This window comes from Lolium perenne, chromosome 1 (genome assembly GCF_019359855.2).
Source record: "Lolium perenne isolate Kyuss_39 chromosome 1, Kyuss_2.0, whole genome shotgun sequence".
Classification (NCBI taxonomy): domain Eukaryota; kingdom Viridiplantae; phylum Streptophyta; class Magnoliopsida; order Poales; family Poaceae; genus Lolium; species Lolium perenne.
In genome coordinates, this window is record NC_067244.2 from 253,515,601 (window position 1) to 253,536,110 (window position 20,510).

General features: G+C 46.0%; 4 protein-coding genes across 4 annotated transcripts; 1 reads left to right on the top strand and 3 right to left on the bottom strand.

Moving 5' to 3' along the window:
• Positions 1–398: 398 nt before the first annotated feature.
• On the bottom strand, positions 399–4,778 carry LOC127327653 (pentatricopeptide repeat-containing protein At4g39530-like). Its single transcript, XM_051354421.2, is given in 5 exon segments — positions 399–1,296; positions 1,482–1,749; positions 1,950–2,378; positions 2,381–2,483; positions 2,486–4,778. Coding segments are annotated over 3 exon segments (2,412 nt in total). The 5' UTR covers positions 4,736–4,778; the 3' UTR covers positions 399–1,296; positions 1,482–1,749; positions 1,950–2,319.
• Positions 4,779–5,777: 999 nt separating this feature from the next.
• Positions 5,778–10,576, bottom strand: LOC127327654 (uncharacterized). The gene is made up of 11 exons (XM_051354422.2): positions 10,013–10,576; positions 9,802–9,849; positions 9,549–9,704; positions 9,403–9,449; positions 8,594–8,756; positions 8,433–8,494; positions 8,129–8,315; positions 7,952–8,041; positions 7,576–7,709; positions 7,324–7,456; positions 5,778–7,158 (listed from the first exon to the last, which is right to left on the bottom strand). The coding sequence occupies exons 1-11, from the start codon at positions 10,484–10,486 to the stop codon at positions 6,100–6,102; spliced, it is 2,553 nt and encodes an 850-aa protein (XP_051210382.1). The 5' UTR covers positions 10,487–10,576; the 3' UTR covers positions 5,778–6,099.
• Positions 10,577–10,739: 163 nt separating this feature from the next.
• LOC127327657 (GTPase ERA1, chloroplastic) lies at positions 10,740–14,148 on the top strand. Its single transcript, XM_051354424.2, has 9 exons — positions 10,740–11,098; positions 11,395–11,540; positions 11,793–11,933; positions 12,016–12,129; positions 12,231–12,356; positions 12,970–13,068; positions 13,155–13,256; positions 13,594–13,674; positions 13,769–14,148. Exons 1-9 carry the CDS (start codon positions 10,777–10,779, stop codon positions 13,853–13,855), a joined length of 1,218 nt encoding a protein of 405 aa, XP_051210384.1. The 5' UTR covers positions 10,740–10,776; the 3' UTR covers positions 13,856–14,148.
• A 198-nt stretch (positions 14,149–14,346) lies between these two features.
• Positions 14,347–18,524, bottom strand: LOC127327656 (WRKY transcription factor 42). Its single transcript, XM_051354423.2, has 4 exons — positions 18,120–18,524; positions 17,858–17,974; positions 15,558–16,142; positions 14,347–15,462 (listed from the first exon to the last, which is right to left on the bottom strand). Exons 1-4 carry the CDS (start codon positions 18,489–18,491, stop codon positions 14,707–14,709), a joined length of 1,830 nt encoding a protein of 609 aa, XP_051210383.2. The 5' UTR covers positions 18,492–18,524; the 3' UTR covers positions 14,347–14,706.
• Positions 18,525–20,510: the final 1,986 nt, after the last annotated feature.

The following is a 20,510-nucleotide window of genomic DNA, read 5'->3' on the forward strand; positions in this document are numbered from 1 at the left end:
GAAAGTAAACACTCCAAGTTTCTATCTGACAGATGGACATGTATATTTGTTAGATCATGTGTTTCCAGATAACTACCAAGATATTTATCAACTTTTACATAACAATACAAATACATAGCGTATAATTCGTGCAAGCGTAATGTTGTTGTGTTTAAGTGGATTTAGTTTAAAGAATGTTTTGAGAGGCAAATTATATCTATAAAATTACCAATGTAGCTCTTATATATTACAAAACTACAATATAAAATTATAACATTGCGAGTGCATGCATTCTCCATTTGAAATATATTAGAACTGTACAATACAAAGTATCATAAATTAATATATATATAGCAACATTGTTATATATGTTCTTAATTATAATAAGTAATAGAAGCACATACTATTTGATAATATTGTCTGATAAAATGACGAGTTTTAAAAGAAATATAAAAGTTTAGTATAAATATCGAAGGAATCTATTCAATATTGCAGTTAAAACATGGCTCCAACAACATCCTTCTTCCCATATTTGCCCCACATGGCTCCAATACCAATTGTTGTTGTCAAACCTAAAAATTACAATATTTTGCAAGTTAAAACACCATGATAAACATGAATGAGGGATTGTTTTTTTTTGTGCTACCAACTCGTTGCAAGCTGGCGATGGCCGATGAGCAGAGCAGAGGCCAGAGGGAGAGCAGAGGCAGAGCTAGCTACTCGGGAGAGATGATGAACTCCAACTAGCTACTTATATTTTATTGTTTATTCATCACAATAAAAAAATAGCACTGTTAATTCTGTGACTGAAAAATGAAGCATGGGCACCTTCATAAATATCAAGATAATAACTGAAAATGAACTATAGCAGAAAAGTGATGGTGTGGTTACTGAAAATTACCATAAGGTCAGCACGGGTCTTGTGATCAAGATCCCCAAAACAAGCATTAAAACATTCCCACCTGAACGAACAGACCAAGAGCCAAGAGATGACATGCGCTGTTCAGTGTTCTTGTGCCGATGGGAAGAAAATATTTGGGCATTGACCTTCTGATCTCAAGCTGTTCTGCAGCTCCCACTAGTGCCTCCACCTTGGGAAAATGTAAGAGCCTCCTTATATGTCTTTGCCAAATGACGGACCGTGTTGGCTTAGAAGCAGTCATGAACACTAGAGCCTCTATGTTTGGAGAGACAATAAGGACGGTGTTTGTGAGTTGTGTGTCATTTCAACAAGAGAATGAAGAGAAGCAGGACACTCTGAATGCAGTTTCGCCAACCATAGTTTCACAAAAAAAAAGAGGCTCTTCACACATCACCCTGTTAATCATGAAATGTCAAAATCATCAAACGATCCCCAAATTTGATTCTGCTCCAGAATATGTACTACAAAAAGGATGTATCTATGGATATTTAGTTTCAGAACTTCAAATGGACAAATGTTGACTCTTAAGTCAAAATCTACTGCGTATTATAATAGCGATAGAAACAACTTTATGGCTTACCTAGCTAATGGTTCCATGTCATCTGCTCAGACAAAATCCATTTCCTTTGGTATTATGACCTTTGGAATTTTGCACATCTTCACATTCCAGTGTAAAGTCTATGTGATCTAACTTTTCACCACGATAAATTCTACCTTAATGAGATTTCTTATTGTCACCTTGAATATTCTTTCCTCAAAGAACACCGACGCAGAGGCCTCCTTCAGTTATGCCAGTGAAGATATCCATTAAAGTTTTGCAGTGACAGTAATCTGTTGGACAGCTGGACCTGCGTAGTAAGCAATTTTAGTTAGGCCCACCTTTATCTGAATTTAACTTGTTGTTTCCTCTTCTGTTACCGTGTGGGAGTGTGCCTAATTCTCGCACGAAACACAAAAGTGGGGCTCAAGTTTTTATAATATTAATTATGCCATAAAAAAGACTTCGTGTACAGAAGAATCAACTTCTAAAAGAAAGTGTTAATATTACCTTGTGTGTAGGTTGCTAACAAGTTGACAATTCGTATGCATCGATTAACCTTCCTTAAATATCACACTCAAGCAATGGCATTGCTATGTGCAAGTGTACATCATAAATCCCACGGTACAATCTGCATGTTGAGATTTATTTTTTTCCTTTTGATCTGATCATTCATCAGAAGTTCCCATCTCCGGTCCTTTCCACGAGCAGTTACCAGTCAGATAGTTGGTGGACAAGTGTTGAAGTAACACTAGCAGTCTCAATGAAAAGAGCTTGGGATTACTATCGCAAAGTCTCATCCTCCCAGAAAAGTAGTGTACTAGAACTGACTGAAACTAGTTCATATGATGCTAATTTTCAATACACTGAGTAAGTACCATCAACCATTCTCATCACGCAAAGTAAGTTCAGAAATATCAGGGGGATACCCAGAATTTTAAGTAGACTTGTCAGTTCATCAAGTACTACACATATCATTTTTTCCTCCGGGTGCTCTCGTTGTTGTGCAATGAAAGTATGGATCTCCTTCATCAACTCAATCCATAGCTGTATCCTGGTTCCTTCACTACGCCAGCGCAATCCATCCCCCGTCTCAACTTCTGTGCATCCACCCATAGTCCTTTAGAGGAATAAATATTTGACATTACAACAGAGGGGCCACTGTCTGTAGGATCTGCCAAGAGCGCCATTTCGGTAGCATAACTCCCGATTTCAACATTACCAAACAAATGACAGGCACCCAGCAAGCTCCTCCAAACAGCCGCAGCTGGTTCAATTGGAATCCTTTCAATAAACTCCTTGGCGGCCTGCAGTTTCCCTGAACGACCCAAAAGATTGACCACAGAAGCATAGTGCTCGGTGCCTGGTTCAATAGCATATTTTGTTTTCATAGAGTGAAAATGGTGTAACCCTTCATCCGTGAGGCCTGCACGAGAACATGCTGATAACACACCAACAAATGTCACATAGTTCGGTTCTACTCCATTTCCTCTCATCATTCCGAAAACATGAAGAGCTTCCTCAGCATGACCGTGCTGCGCATACGTCGAAATCATGGAGTTCCAACAAATGACATCCTTTCCCAACGCCGAGTCAAACAACAGCCGTCCTTCTTTGATGAAGCCACACTTTGCATACATGTCTACGAGAGCATTTGAAACACGGGGGTCACTGTCCATACCTGCTTTGATGATCTGGGCATGGAATTGCTGGCCGTGAAACATGCTTGCTAGGGTACTCGCCACAGTTACTAGTGCAACAAATGTGAATTCATTAGGTGTTAACCCAGAGAAGCGAAGCTGGTTAAAGAGCTTCACAGCCTCTTCCCCTTGCTCATTCTGTGCAAGGCCGAAAATCATAGCATTCCAGATTACCATGTCCCTGTTGTGCATCAGACTGAATACAAGTTTGGCATCATCCACAAGGGAAAACTTTGAATAGACGTCGATTAGAGCACTCCCTGCATACAGGTCCAACGAAGTTCCTGATTTGACGATGAGACCATGAATCTGCTTGCTCAGCTCAATGTCTGATTGCGATGACGACACCCCAAGGAGCGAAACAAATGTCAGTAGGCTTGGCTTTAGAGAACAATACCTCATTTTACTGAATACCTCAACTGCTCCTGTAAGATCACCTAGCCTTGCATATCCTTCGATCATTGCATTGTAAGAAATTGCATCATCTTCTACCAATGCTTCAAACACTGCTCTTGCTTCAGATAAGCGCTCACATTTCGCGTACATGTCAATGAGAGAGTTCTTGACATACTCATCAGACTCCAGATTAGCCTTTACGGCATGAGCATGTACCTGCCTTCCTTGCCATATCGCCGCCAAAGAGCCACACGAGTTCAAGATACTCGTGCAAGCGAAAACATCCGGCCGCCACCCAGCCCGGCTCAGCTGCCAGAACATGTCCATAGCTTCAGCATCGAAAGAATTCTTCATATAACCAGCAATCATCGTCGTCCAGGACACGAGATTGCGGTTCTCCATGCAATCAAACAGCCTGCGGGCCAAAGCGGGCCTGGAGCACTTGCAGTACAGATCGATCAGCGCGTTGACCACCGACGCATCTGCGTCCGCTGCCGTTCGATACGCGTAGCCGTGTATTTCCCTGCCACCATTTAGAGAGCCAAGTGCAGAGCAAGCACTCGCAGCACTCGCTAGCACAAACCTGTCGGGCCGGACACCACGGTCAAGCCACATCATCTTCGCGAACAACTCCAAGGCGGCTCCACCCTGCCCGACCTGAGAATACCCTGCTATCACCGCAGTCCAAGTGACCGGGTTCTTCACCGGGAGCGCGTCGAAGACCAGCATCGCGGTGTCAATGCAGCCAGCCTTCGCGTACAGGTTGATGAGCGCGGTCCCGACGTAGACATTCCCAACCATTCCGAGCTTCACGGCATCGCCATGCACCTGCTCGCCGAAGGAAACCGCCCTGGACTGCGCGCAGGCCCTGAGGGCGCTGGCGAGCAGGAACTCGTTGGGAGCCTCGCCGGAGGCCCGGCGGAAGGCAGCGAAGAGCTCGATCGCGTCTTCCTCGCGCCCGTGCTGCGCGTACATGGAGATTGCGGAGCCCCAGGAGACGATGTTCCGGTGCGGCATCTCGTCGAACAGACGGCGGGCGTCCCGGAGGCGGCCGAGCTTGGAGTAGCCGCGGAGGAGGAGGTTGGCGAGGAAGAGGTCCGGGAGAGCCTCGGTGAGTAGGGCGCGGGCGTGCGCCGCCGGGAGGAGGCGGCGGAGGCGGTCACCGGCGAGGCATGAGAGGAGGAGCTGGGCGAGGCTCATGTGGAGAGCCGCCGGGTGGACAAGGAATGGTTAGTGATGGATGTTGGGCTAGTTGAGCCTCTGTTAAGCAATAAAAATATTTACTCGTCTTCTTTTTCCTCAAAATATTTATATTCAAAACAAATTATATTCGTCTTCTTTTATTACAATTACCATGTACAATCATGTAAAAAAACCATATCCAATCTTTGTCAAGTCATGTAAAAAAAAAACTCAAATGCAAGACAACATAATAATTAACTAATGGCAACTTTGCAACGACTAGTGCTTTATAAAATCATTTATGAAATTATACTAATTCTAAAGCATCAAAATAGTTTATAAAATCACTTATAAGGGTTCTCAAATCATGTGCTTTATTTTATTTTATTTTTGAAACGAGGGCAAAAGTTTTGCCCATTTCATTGATTAAGCAAGGAAACCATGTGCTTTATCATGTAGATGTAAATGGGTCATTATTAGGGTACCCTCTACTCTTTTATTTTTAAAAGTGAACTAATGTTTCAAATAACATCATCATATTAGAAAATATAATATAGAATTCTGATTCCCGGGAAAAATTCATCTGATGTTGAGGCCTCCTCCGTCCTTCGCTAGTACAGACATCCTCACGGAGCATGAGCTGAGCTGAAAGTAGAGATGCTTTCAGGCTCTGAGCCATCATTCGTTGGTATCTTCTTTGCCAGCTGCTATCTTGGCCAAGTACTCCCTCCTTCACAGTTTATTAGGCGCGCGCGTACCCCTAGGTCATCAATTTAACCTATATAATTTAAATTATATAATACAAAAATTATATCATTAGAAAATAGAACATCTGAACTTTATAATGATATAATTTTTATAACATATAACTAATGCTAACTTGATCAAATTTGCAACCTAGGGGTACGCGCGTGCCTTATAAACTGTGAGAGAGGGAGTAGCCTGGATTTCATTTTGTCACTGAAACACTGAATCGGCTGGAATGGAAGGCTGGTTTCCAAATCTTTAGCCCAAAGGCTGACGATTCGGCCAAGTTGAGGAGATGAGAATGAGAAACACGTGCACAACACAAACCACACGCTAAATTCTTCATTCAGAGTGTTAAAACAAGCAGGTAGTCCATAGGTGCACTGCCAGGACTTCACCACAAACAGGCCAAGAATCACAAAGTATTGTGTAGTAGTACATAGTAACTCAAGCTACAAAACTTCCTTGACAGATGTGAAATCGCTCATAGTATGATATAATATTAATAACCTATAACACCAACAGTAGCTATCGAACTTCCGTAGCTGGACAGGCAAAGCTAAACCAGCGGAGACACTGGAGAGACAAAATTTCAGCACCAGTCATGCCTTGCTCGTCCAGACCTTGTCTCAACGTCAAGCTTTGCCGCCAGCCTTACCTCTCATGCCTCCTTTCTTCTGGCCACCACCCGCGGCACCCTTCTTTCCCTTCCCGCCTTTGGCACCACCCTTGCCACCCTTCCCCTTCCCCTTCTTCTTCCCTGCCTTCTCTGCCCGCTTGTCCTTCTTCATCCGTGGGTCCACCAGCACCTTCCCCTTGCCAGTCCTCACCTGGACCCCCTTCTTGGCGACGACATACTCCTTCTTGGGCCTCTGCGTCGACACCGCCTTCCTGTAGATCTTGTCAATCATCTTTGCCTTGGACTGCTCGTTGATGTCGCTCTGGTCCGCAACAATGTCCGCCTTCTGCCGCGCCTTCTCCAGCTTCTTCAAGGCGACGCGCTTCTTCCGGGCCTTGGCCTCAGCCACCTTCTTGGACGGCCGGGCGTCGATCTCCCTGAACTGGGCCTTCATGGCAGCTACCTCCTCTTTCGTTATAGGTTTCATAGCCTGGGTATGCCTCTTCTCGTCTTCCGCAAACCATTTGGGCAGTCCTTCGTCATCAAACATGTACCTGTTGTAGGCATCGTCTAGTATCTGCTCCCTTTGCTTCTTCCTCAGCATCTTATGTGCATAGGCCAGCACTTCAGCCTTCTGGTCATCGTCGAGGTCCTCTTCTGGTTCTGACTCATCGGAAGACGAAGAAGAGTCGGAATCATCTTCAGTTCGGACTGGTTCTACTGGTACCATCTCAATATCATCTTGTTGCAAGCGCTGAGCAGCTTTAGTCGGTTTCTCCTTCTTTCCTAAATCTGTCTGTGCTTTAGCAGGCTTCTCCTTATTTCCTGAATCAATCTTCTTTTTCATATTCTTGCGTGGTTTCTCTCTTTCATCGTCACTGTCACTCTGCTCAGCTAGGCCAGTTCCTGCATCCGCAAACACATCCTGACTGTACCACTGGTCTACAATCTCATCTTTTGTTCGCTTCTCAGCATCTAGACGCAATAAAAGGGGGTTGGCCTCTTCATCTTCATCTTGATCTTCGTCAGAACCTTCATCATCCATGTCAACATCCTCACCATCATCTTCACCTCCCTATCAAATCGTAAGCATAATAAGAAAATCAATTGTCATCAATCATTTAATGGTTTTTCTAATCTAGAAAAAATAACAGAGCACGTTCAGTAAACTTGCTAATGCAAAACTACTGAATTTCAAACACAAGGAGAAATATTGATGTTGATTAAGGTAAGAAATTACCTCTAACAAATCTGCATCAGCATCAGTATTGACTCGCTTGGCACGTTTGCGTTCTTGTTTTACTTCTCCACCTCTTTTCGTCATAAAACGCTCATAAGCTTCATCGAGTATATCCTCAAGTTGAGCGTCATACCTGGTTTGAAAGACGATATGTTACATATCTCTGCAATTTTCAGTAAATTATGGCAATGATATGTGAATTAAAGACCGAACTAGTCTATTATTTATTGGTGTGGGTGCCTTAGAATTTACCTCTGTTGTTCTTCATCAGAATCCATTTCCTCATCAGAGTCTTCACGAGTTTGAGTCGCTTCGTTCTCACTGTCTCCAGAGCCATCTTCCACATCAAACTCTGCTGACTCAACAGCTTTTAGTTCTTTTCCACCCTATACAGAAGTATATATCACTGAGTTCACAAGCAAAAGACCAAAAAAAAAAAAGTAATATCATACCAAGAAGGTAACTTGAGAAAAATCCCACTTGAACCAAAATTACTTTTCCAATTGTGTTTAACTAATAATTGTAAGGCTTAGATGAATAAAAAAAATTTCTGATAGCAAGAATGTTTCATTTTCCAATGTGTACAAGGTAAATATAGAAAGACAGGACCATGGAAACAGCAGGAGACCTTGATAGCATTAATAGAGAACAAATCAGGATCACCATATCCTTCTTCTGTAGCATCGATTTGCATTCCTGTTGCCTTGCGTGCTTTATCCTGGAATGAAGAGACTAACATGTTAGCGCACAACTGAAATCAACGCCACATGCAGCAAGTGTTACTTGGACTTCATAATGGAAATACCTTTGCTTTTCGCCTTGATTGGCGCTTCTTATCTTGCCTTTTCTTTCTGTCAATGACACTAGTCAATTCTTCCATTTCCTGTAAAAGTTGGTCATCATCTATGACTTTAGACTCCGTTGCAGTAACAGCAGCCTTTGGTGTAACTTGTGATGATGACGACAGTGCTTTCCTTAAGCGTATGCGCCACCTAACATAATTGGACATCAGTTGCATGAGATTGAAAAGATGAACCTCTCCACATGGTAATAGAGATGCTTGGATAATCATAATGTAGAAAGTAACTTAATGAGAATAGAACACTTACTTCAAAATATGCTTGAAGCTATTTTTATCCAGCACACGTAAATCCTCACAAAGCTTGTTTATCTGATACAGAATAACATGCAATAAGCCAGCATTACAACTAAGACAGAATACAAGTTTACGCAGCAGTCATAAGGAGCAGCAAAGGCATTACTACACTACCTCCTCTGTAGTAATCTCATGATTCTTGAGAGGCAGAGATGCTGGATCATCAAATGAAATTTTAGTAACAGAACCAAGAAATTCCAGTGGTGTCTGGGCCTCAGAAAATATAAAATCTGACGCCAGGCCGACTTTCTCCAATACCGTGACTCCTTCCTCGTACCTGATTGAAGCATATACAATATAAATTTAGAGAAGTGGATCACCCAAACTAGACTAAATAATTCAATATTTTGATGCATCGTACACACGAAGAAGCAGTATGTTCAGTGAATCCAGTTCTTCTTTACCACTTAAAACAGCACAAAAGGGCATAGTTATCAGGTAAAATTTCAACTGCCTAGCTGCTTATTTGACTAACAATAAAATTAGCAAAAAATAGTTCACAGAAGGTACAAAACTGCAAATGTGGTGTTACCCTTCTTATCTTAGTGTGAGAAAAGGACAAAGACATGCCGGATCTGAATGGAAGTTATATATCCTACTCTACTGTGTGGTGGTCTTGTGGAGACTGACAAATGGACATATATAACCGGTGGCTGTATGAAAAGTTCCATCTTGAACAGAAAGCAATACTTTCAGGGGTTTAAAAAATAAGGTAAACTTATAGAAGTAGCAAAAGCTTGGTGTTCTCTAAACCTTGTATAGTTACAGCATGCATGCTTGCATATAATACAAGGCACAGATATAAAATGAACTATTGCAGCATGGCCCTGATTCTTGAGACATATAGAAGTAGAAAAAACAGTAGTGCAAAAAGTAGAGAAGAACAGGCAAACTCCAGCGACGATGTAAGAAGGCATACTTACCCTTCACGGCTTCTTTTGTCTTTCTTAGTAGTAAGTACATCCCTGGGCTGCAGAAACCCCCAAAAAAAATGTAACAGTAAGGTGGTGCTAACACATAAACAAGAAGAGAAAGCGAGCACGTAAACAGGACAGATGTGTCAACCTACCATCTTCTTCTCATTTTCCACATTGAATAAGTGCTTGATATCAAGAAGTTCAGGCTCAATCTTGGCAGGGGCTTTATATTTCAGGCAGATAATATAGATTTCAGCAGATGTGCCACGACTCGCTTGAGGTTTGGTCACCTCGACCTTCTCAAATAGCTGCAAATGGGTATATTTTTTGATGCATCAATGCACTATTACAGAATATAAGTAACAACACAAACACTTGAGAAAACTGTGTGATCAAAATGCACACCTGTTTAAGACAGAACATGATCGCATTGTAATCTTGAGACCTGAAGACCTGTTGAAGACAACAAAATAAATTATTAACAGCTTAGTTTGTATGTGCACTTCTTCACATAGTAGGGGAACAAGGTCACGAATCATTTGCAGCTGAGTTTACATAGTATTTCGTAAGGGAACTCGCAAGCTGGCAATTGATGATGTGCACGTTGTTTTCCTACCTTGGTGATGAATGCGCCCTTGGGTGCGAGGAAGTATGTGGCGAGGCGCACGGCGTCGATGACGAGCGCGGACTGCGTGGTGGCCTCCTGCGCCCATGCGCCGCCGACGTTGGGGGAGCCGTCGTGGAGGACGACGTCGAATGCGGCGACGCCCCTGGAGTCCATGAGCTTGCGGACCGAGGAGCGGCACTTGGAGGTGGTGATGTCCTCGGTGAGGGAGTGGGCGCCGCGGATGGGGCGGATGGGCACGAGGTCGACTCCGACGACGAAGGCGCCGACGGGCGCGTGCTTGACGGCGACCTGGACCCAGCCCCCCGGCGCGGCGCAGAGGTCGAGCACGGCGCGCGCCGTCGGGAGGAAGCGGAAGCGCGCGTCCAGCTGCAGCAGCTTGAACGCCGCCCGGCTCCGGTACCCCTGCTCCTTGGCGAGGTGGTAGTACTTGTCCTGCCTCTGCTTCCCCTTCGTCTTGCCCATCGCTGCCGCCGCCGCTGCCGCCGCCGACGAGCCTTGGGAGGAGGAGGAGGAGGGGAGCTAGGGTTTATGGTTCAGCTCGGCGGCTGCGCTGCTTCGGTACTTTTGTCATAAGCTCGGTGGCGGTTAATAAGCCTCCACGGCCTCATGGGCCTGTTACTGGGCCTCCATGGGCCTCAGCCCATCTGGGTACTGGGCCGTGGCGGAAATTAAAACGTTCCATCGTCTCGTTCCTTTCTTATCCTGTCCTCTCATTTGCCCCGAACTTCCATTCGTTTCCTCTGCACTTGGCAATGGAGCTAGGCCTGGCGCTCCGGCTCGTCGCGCCGCCGGCATGTCTCTCCCGCCGTCGTAGGGCCCTTGCGCCGCCGTGCGCGCCACTAGGAAGCAGAGTATGGTCTCTGAGGCGCGAGCGTTGTAGTAGTAGGGCTGGGGCTGTGGCGAGTGGGGGTCTGAGCTATGCTGTGGTTGAAGAGGAGGAGATGGATGTGGAAGAGGAGGGTGATGCGAGGCCGCGGCTGGAGCTCATCGAGAAGCCGGACCGGAGCCTAGCGCTGCTCGACGAGTACGAGTCGGAGGAGCTGGGGGCGTCGCTGTGCGCCAACCACCGCAGCGGTGAGCCTTTCTCTTCTCCGCTTTTCTTGTGCTTCTACTTGCAGTGTTTTAGTGTTCATCATGATGTGTCAAATGCTGCTAGTAACATATTTGGTCCAGTAAAACCTGGAATTTGTCAGTGCACACTAATACAATGCACAAAAAAGGTAACCCCTGCAAGACATTTTGAACAGGATTCCAAGAGGATTGAGAGAACGTCTTGTTTGGTTTAGAATTTTCAAATGGGAGCACTACGCGTCTCAACAGTTGACAATTGCCATGCTATAATACTGTGGGTCTGATGTGTGTTTCCACAGGTTATGTTGCTGTGCTGGGGAAGCCGAATGTCGGCAAGAGCACCCTTATAAACCAAATTGTTGGTCAGAAGCTTTCCATCGTAACAGACAAGCCACAGACTACACGTCATCGCATCCTCGGTATATGTTCAGAACCAGAATACCAGGTATAACCCTTTTGTCTCTAGAGCACTTCTAGAGTTTTCAATTCAAATGTGCAATGTGTAACTAATATATCCTCGGAGGTTTATCACGCCGGCCGCAGAGGATGCCGTGAGATTTCTCAGTGCTAATCTGAGTTATCGTTTAGTTTGCAGATAATACTTTATGACACGACAGGTGTCATCAAGAAGAAAATGCACAAGCTAGACTCGATGATGATTTCTCGCTGCTAATCCAAGTTATCATTTAGTTTGCAGATAATACTTTATGACACGCCAGGCGTCATCAAGAAGGAGATGCACAAGCTAGACTCGATGATGATGAAGAATGTGCAGAGTGCTATCGGCAATGCAGACTGCGTGATCGTTGTCGCCGATGCTTCCAAACTGCCTGAAAAGGTATTGCCAACAAAAAAACAAGGAACCAGATGAATATTTCGGTGGGGTATACCTTGCGTGATTTCACCTCTGTGATTTTTAGATAGATGATATGCTGGAAGAAGGTGTGGGGAACAAAGAGACTGCGGTCCCTGTTGTGTTGGTGCTGAACAAGAAAGATATGATAAAACCAGGAGAAATCGCAAAGAAGCTCGAGGTAAGAAACTTGTACAAATCGAGTAGTAGATGGTTTCCAGACTTGTTGTGCTTCCTCCTCTACTTGCAAATGGTACATCTCATGGCACTCCTTTTCTGCAGTGGTATCAAAAATTCACTGATGTTGATGATGTTATACCTATAAGTGCTAAATTTGGTCATGGAGTGGATGATATCAAGGAGTGGATACTGTCAAAGCTTCCGCTGGGTCCTGCTTACTACCCCAAGGTATTAGCATGGAAGATACAAAAGTTTCCTACAGCATCTCTTAACAAGTCTTAGTACTATGCAGGGACAAGAACTTTATCCTGTAAACCTAGCAAATCAAGTTGGAATGTGCAATGCAAATAGTACGATGCACTGAGTTATTTCCTTATTTCCTTGGTCTTAATCTGCAATAATCAACACCCTTTCATAGTATGATTAATCAGCAGTTCTGACACATTGCTGACTCTGAACTCAAAGCCATAATAATTCAATCAGCACATTTTACTATATTTCTGCGGCAAATCAATTGTTCGGAAATTCTTCAAAATAGAGAATATGAATTTCAATTACTTCTCTATTTGAAGTCATTACTATGCTAAAACCATAGTGTTACAGGATTTCTTACATAGATATTCATATTTTACAGTATTGTGGTATATCTGGCAAAGATAGTTTCAAACATTTGCTCTATGATCTGCAACTTGTGATGTATCCTTGCCATGAGATACCATATTCCTTGATTAGATGGTTTACTACTGTTACTGGATTCTAGGTATTCATTTTGATGTTTAGCTACAGCCAGTAATCTCAAAATTTTGAGACACTAAAAATATTATACGTGTTCTTGTTCCAGGACATAGCTAGTGAACACCCCGAGAGATTCTTTGTGGGGGAAATAGTGAGGGAAAAGATTTTCCTTCAATATAGGCAGGAAATTCCATACGCGTGCCAGGTATATCTTCTGGTGATTTCCTTCATTTTGGCGCTTATCCATCTTCTTAGCCTGTTTGTGTGATGTATTTTTTTTGTTTATGACAGGTTAATGTTACAAGTTACAAAAGCAGGCCTGGTGCCAAGGATTTTATTCAAGTTGAGATACTTGTCGAGAGGGAATCACAAAGAAGCATTATACTTGGGAAGGTAAAACAGTTTAAAAAATCATCCCCATGGATGCTTGAGTATTTTGGGGTACTTCATGATTACATATTCAATTAAGTTAAGAGTAAAGAAATTGAAGGATTTTGCACAAAGCACCTCTTCGGAAATTGATAAATATATGTTCTTTTCCTGCAAACTTTTGAATGAATGAAACAAAAGTCAGGTTCATGTTTTCTACGAAATATCAAATCCATCATTGAGAAAAGGAATTAGGCCAATAAGTCCATTAATAAGAAGATGTATTTGGGGAAGCGAAACAGTTCCAGGCTTAAATATTTGAACAAGCAAAATGGTCATGCACTATGTTTCTCGAATGCAGGAAGGGAAAGCTATAAAGACGTTGGCAACAGCATCAAGGCTTGATATCGAGGATTTCCTTCAAAAGAAGGTTTATCTTGAGGTCATAACTTCTTCCCTTCTTGTGTAGCCATGGTTACCCCCTCTGGTACTATTCTAGAGCAGTTTCTAATTTCTGCATACTATGAGTTGAACAGATCGATGTGAAGGTGAAGGAGAACTGGAGACAAGATGAACGGCTTTTGAAACGTTACGGCTATGGCGGGGAGATTCAAGCTTTATGAGTACAAGCATGATTTCGCTTATCAGACCATGAGAGTAGGAACTAGCTTGTTTTTGAAATTTTCTTTTCCCCCCTGCTGAGTGAGGTATTTAGGTGTTCAAATTAGATCAGTTATTAGTCAGGAACTCTTCCCAAATTTTGATGCACGTCTGGTATATCATGGGGTCGTTGTTTCTGCATCTAAATCACATTCCAGCTCTGTTCTGTCAGAGATAGGAGATAGTCTGCAGTGGTGCTAGGCCAACTGAATCCTGTCTTTTTTTTTTTGAATGGGGAACGTGCTTCTTTTGTCTAGTGAAGTTCCATTGGCTACTTTGCGAACATTTTGCTCCCATGAATCATCACGGTGTAGTGTGAGATCCTAAAATCTGTTTAGCCTTCTCGGGTTGGGTTTCACCTTTGTTCATCTGTTCGCTCAAAGTTGCGATGAAAATGGTCGCTGTGCAAAATTCAGGCAGTCTGCCGGACGAACTTAGCATATTCCTGGGTTAATTTCATCTTCTGATAATCATCACTAAAGACTATCTTGAGTGAATAACATGTGTAACTTATGTGACATATGTCCATTGTTTTGAATGTCTGAACTAAAGCCATCTCGTACCATTTTTCTCACCAATCTAATGGAAAACTTTGTTACTCCTAGCTGCTGCTGCTGCATAGCTGAACTCAAAGAAGCATATACTAAATCAAAATCTCTCATCTCCTCCGATCCCGGCAGCCACCGGAGGGGAGATCGGCGGTGCAAAACTAACCTGAAGAAAAATTCCAAGACTAAAAACCTCGATCGAAATCTGAAGCGAGCGAAACAAACTCAATTTGAAGCGAGTAAGCAACCGACCAAGATCTTTTTGATCAGCTTGCCGTGGTGTCGTCTCTACTACAGCTGTCGCCGCCGCCGCTGACGAGCGGCTGCACCGTGCCGCTGCTCCCGCCGGCGCCACCGCCACCGCTGCTGCTGCTGCTGCCGATGTAGGACGTGAGCGCGGCGGCGAGCACGGCGGTGAAGTTGGGGTCGGACGCGATCACGGCCGTGGCCGCGTTCACCGTCTCAGCCAGCCTTGCGCCTCCGCCATCCTGGGTGCCGGCCACGGCCTGCACGGCGGAGAGCTTGGACTGGTCGTACAGCTTCTGCCCGAACAGCTGCGGCAGCGACACGGGCCGCGCTGCCTCGGCCAGCGCTGCCTGGAGCTGCGCGGGCTCCGGCGGGCGTGGTGGTGACGCGCCCGTCTGCGTGAGGTCGAGCGTGACGGTCGGGAACGGGGCCGACGCCGAGATGGTGGCGACGCTGGAGGAGCAGGGCAGCACGGCGCGCGCGAGGAAGTTGGACCCGCCGGCAATGAGGCCGTCGGCGCTGGGCATGGACCCCGACAGCAGCATGGAGGCCGCGGCCGCCGTGGTGGACGCCATCGCCATGGCGGCCGGCGGCAGCGGGTGGTTGTGGTTCCCCTCGTACGTGGTGATGAGCACCGTCCGGTCCTCGGCGCACCTTTGCACCTGCTTCCGCACCGGGCAGCCGGCGGCCATGGTGCACCGGTAGTAGGCGCGCGGGCACGGGTTGCCCTTGGCCATCTTCTGCCCGTACTTCCGCCACTGGCACCCGTCGCTGATCTGCATGCAAGAACACACCAAGTCATGTCAAGCCATGCATGGCATGCTTCTTGGATGAAGACGTAAGATCGAGGACGACGGAGACGCGTGCGTACCATGGCTGCTTCGGAGCGGGCGCGGACGGAGACGCGGGCCTTGCGCATGGTGGCAGCGGCGGCGGCGGCCTCGGGTGCCGGCGGAGGCGCCTCGGGCACCTTGGCAGTGGGGAGGAACTTGGGCACCTTGCCCGGTAGCCAGCTCTGCATCGTCTCCGGGCTGCCGCCCCTCTCGTGGTGAACACCGTGGCCATGCTCGAACGGCGGCAGCGGCATGAGTTCCGCCGCCTTGCCGGCGCTGCCGACGACCATGGCTCCCTTGCCCATGTAGTCCATGGCCGCGTCCGGGACGGGGTTGCTGCCGGGCAGCGCCGCGGCGCAGTCGCCGGCCCGGACGGAGTGGGGCGCGTCGTGCGCGGCGGAGCCGAGGCTGATGAACTGCCTCGGCAGCAGCTCCAGCTGCTGCTGCTGCTGCTCCGGTTCCCTGTGGCCATGGCCATGGCTGCTCCGCTGCTGCTGCGGCTGCTGCATGAGCGTGATCTGCGTTTGGAGTTGGTGGCACTTGCTGTTGGCATTGAGGAGCTGGTTCTTGAGCCGCTTGTTCTCCTCGTTCAGCCGCGCAAGCTCCGATTTCGTAGCTGCCAACTGGTAAATGCACATTAGGAGGGAATCATTAGTCTGTTTTTGTTCGGAAATTTAATTCGGCACGTGGGAGTGCCACTGGATAAAATATTTTGAAATTAGAAAAATCGAAAAAATGTCTCGTTTACGCATCAACATTTTACGTGTGTACATCAAGTTTTGCGAAAAACCGATATTTTTTGTGACTTATGTGAAAACGACAAACAAAACCTTTTTTACAGATGACACTCAACATGTCGGTTTTATGTGGAACCACTTTGTGAACATGTAGAATTTCGAGATGTATCCACTAAGTTTTGTGTTCAAAAAATTTAACATTTTGAAAGTGTACTTAAAACGAAGTTTAAAAACACCACTCCCATTTTTGTTCGAAATATCAGCTCACAATCATTCTTACTCGACATTTTAAACGCGTGCAATTTGAGTGAAAATTCCCCCGCAAAAAAAAAAAACCAGTGAAATTTCAGCATTGTTATTTTAAAGTTTCACAAAATGCATATACAAGTTTGGGTGATCGTTCTATCTTTTGATCGCCATCTCTAAACCTATGAAGCCTTAGTGGCAGTTGTTGGTTGGTCATATGCCCATAGCATTAGCATTTGGAGCATCTCATATCTTCCGTAGAATGGCCAGCGGATCCATTACAACACTTTTCACTTGGAGTGTCTTGGATACGAGGGTGGTCATATGTTGATCCAAGAAAAATAAAAAATGGACAGAAATTTTGAAGATAACTTTACAGGAACAGTTAAATGTTAGTCATGGAAAGACAATAGACAATAGTTGGCGTGTCGATGGCTGATTTTTGTTGCGAGAAAATGCTCGGAAATTCTTTAGGCATGTTGATGGCTCATTTCTTTTCAAGATCTCTACGTGATCCATGCTTCCATAGTAGGTTTCTTTTAAGATAACTTTACACGAACATTTGAATGTTTGGCATGGAAAGACAATAAAGTTAGCTCCGTACAATGCTGAATGTTTTGTCCAACGACTCTGACTTTCAACCAGTACCTTATGTCATGGCAGGAGGGCAGGAGGCAGTTAGTTAGTAGTCAAATCATAGGCATCGAGTCAGGCGTACTTTCCGTTTTCTCAGTCGACGATTCGGAACGTAGACTCTTTTACTTGGATCGCAGAAACCCAAGACCGTGTGACCCACACTACTAACCCGATAATCTCAAACACTGATCTTCTATCTAACGGTCATGAGTATTTGTTTTTTTTTTGTCTTCATTCCAAGGAAAACCTTGTGAGCAAACTCGAAAATGTAGAGAAGTGTAAACCTAGGGATTGCTTGTACATCTGTTCCCAAACACAAGACGTTTTGGCAAACTAAATCGGGCAATGGAAGGAGTACATCTCTTGCATGTTCTTGATCAAGTTGTGACAACTTGTATACTCTCAACCTTACATACTTTGACAGGAAATTACAACTCAGACCATACGAACGAGAGACCAAGTCAACGTTGCGTGTGTGACCCACACTATTACTCAGAGATGGGCCTTGTATTTTCGTAGTAGACAATCTTGAGCATTTGTTTTCTATCTAACGGTCGTGAGTGGTTGCAGTACATTTTGTTACTAGTCTCGATCACGAATGCAAGAAAGAAAAAACTTGCGTGGAAATTCGAAATTTCAGAGAAGCCAAGAAACAAGCGATTTGCGTAATGCGTATACATCTGGGAGAGTCGGAGGTGTGGTGCGGTCGTTGTTCTCACCTCGGCCTTGGCCTCCCGGCGGTGGTCGTCGTCGTTGGAGGAGACGCCGTCGTCGACGGTGGACTCCTCGCTGCCGCTGTTCCTCCGGCGCCGTCCCCCGCCGACGTGCAGCCCCATCTGCAAACCCGGATCGCGGATCGAAACGCACAACATCAATGCAAGATATAGCACGACGAGATACGTTTCAGTTCATGCCAGATCAATGAACAGCACAGGAGAATCAACGTCGATCACCAACGTAAAGGCCATATATATTGCTTACGTCGATGCCGAGGTCCCCTTTGTTCATGATGCCGAGATCGTCCTCCGCGGCGGCGGCGGCGGCGGCGGCGTCCTTCCTGTCGCGCTTCTCCCTCCTCATCTCGGTCTCGAAGAAGTCCATCTCGCCCACCGCCGCCCGGCGCTCCTGCTGCTGCTCGTCCGCGTTGTTCTTGCGCTTGAGAACGCCGGGCGCCAGGACGAAGGATGACGACGACTGGTCCATTGACAGGAGGGACGGGGATGATGGAAGTGGAGAAGAGGGAGGGGAGAGGGAGACCATGGATGGGTGGACGGAGGCGCTTAAGAAGGTGGCGGAGGGGGACGCGTGGCGGACGGATCCGGTGCGGGTGCGGGTGCGGGTCGAGTCCATCATTCTAGGCCGCGCGCAGTGTTGGCGACCATTGACCTGACCAGTCACTGCGCATCCACGACGACGATTTCCTCTCTCCCTCTCCCTGGCTGTGTGGGGGAAGCGAGTCCACACTCGCCGCGCGCGCAGGCCGGGGAGACCTCGCATCGCATGCAACAGCACCGGACCGATACGAGAGAGGGAAATGGTCAACCGCTGCTGATCCGGGGAGCAGTTCTTCCTGACGAGAAGAAACTGAGCGGGCGCGCGGCGGATTGAGACGCTCCGTTTCAAACTGTTACGGACCCTTTCGTCCTATCGAAGCTAGCAACGAGAAAAAAAAAAACACAAATCCAGCATGGTTCCCAACCTCTGGTTGGATGATTATAAGGAAGGTGACACTCTCAGCTCACCATAGTTTAAACCCAAGGGTTTGACACTTTGATGACTCATAAAATGAAATATTTCTTTGATGGGACGCGATGTTCTATCGATAGAGATGCGTCTATGATGACTTTGCTAATCTTAAGACCCGTCGAATTAGTTTCTTATACTCACAATATTCCAAATGTGCTAATAGGGATATGTTGTGCGGGGGTGAGTGTGTACACGTGATTTTTTTGCGTATGCATCTGTACTATATCTCCTTTAAAAAATCCCAAAAAGGCAAAAGCACAAACAACACTATTCTCATATCATTATTTTTGTTTCTCCCTATGTATTCCGAATTTGGTCTCAAAAGTTTTAGGGAATGTAAAAAAACATATTAATTTTTGACACAAAAAACACACGTATTATACACCCATAATTTTTTCCAAATATTTTACAACCTTGCAATTTTCAATTTTGGTAGGTGCTATTATGTATAGCTTTGGATCATGCGATGATTTCCATTACACACTATGCCAGCTTCTCCACATACATCAGCTCGTAGGAGTGTGACACCACCTTTTTGCCCTACAGATGGAGTCGCATGAGGTTTCTGTTGAGCTGAAAAACAAAAACAAAAATCATTTGTTCTTTTGAAAGTTTAATTTGGTCCGCTGAATGGATCGTAGTAAACAAGAGGGGGATGAATGGTCGCTAGGCAATTTTTATATCTTTTTCAATTTTAATGCAATGCGGAAGTAAAGGTGATATATTTGGTGTTAGGGGTGATCCTAGTATGATCCTAAGCTAGTGCAACAAGCAAAGGAACCAAACAAGATAGTAAAGTGAGGGAGCGGGACAACCGGAGACGCGGAGACGAGGCGAGGTTTGTTTCCCGCAGTTCCTCCTACAAAACGGAGTACGTCTGCGTTGAGGATGTGCTAGCCACGAAGGCTAGACGGCCACACCACGAAGGAAGGCCTCACCTTATTCCTCGAGAAAGCCCCACGAAGGAGCTTCCCCTTCTCCACTAAGTAGCCGGTCGAGGCGGCAGTTCCTTCACAAGGTTGGGGCGAGCTCCACAACACAAGGAGGCTCCCAACACCCTATGGGGCTAGCACAACTCCAAGCTAGCCTCCATAGGAGCACTTCCTCCAAGATCCCACTATAGGAATCCTAACTCCAAGATCCACTAAGGACTAGCTGGTATTGGTGAAATATCTCTTGATAGAACTATAGATCGGGGCCTCCTCCACCACTCCTCAAAGTTTGGGCAAGATTGGTTGGGTAGGTGGGGAGATCCTCAAGGTTTGAGCTCAGCAACAATGGAGGAGAGAGAGAGAAGAGATAAAATCGAGCTGGGGAAGAAGGGGCCCTTTTATAGGCTCCTTCAAATCCAACCGTTACGTGCAGATCCCGCACAACCGGTACTACCGCTTGGGCAAGCGGTAGTACCGCTCTGGGTTTGAAATCACCCCACAGATTCGCCACGTGGGCTCGAAGCGGTAGTACCGCTAGCGGTACCGCTGAGGTACCGTAACGGCCTCTTCGAGCCCCGGAATCCACGCGGTACCTCGGCGGTACCGAAGCGGTAGTGTCGTAACTTGACTTACGGTACCTAGGCGGTACCATGTGGGAACTACCGCTTGTGAGCGGTACTTCCGCTCATGGTAC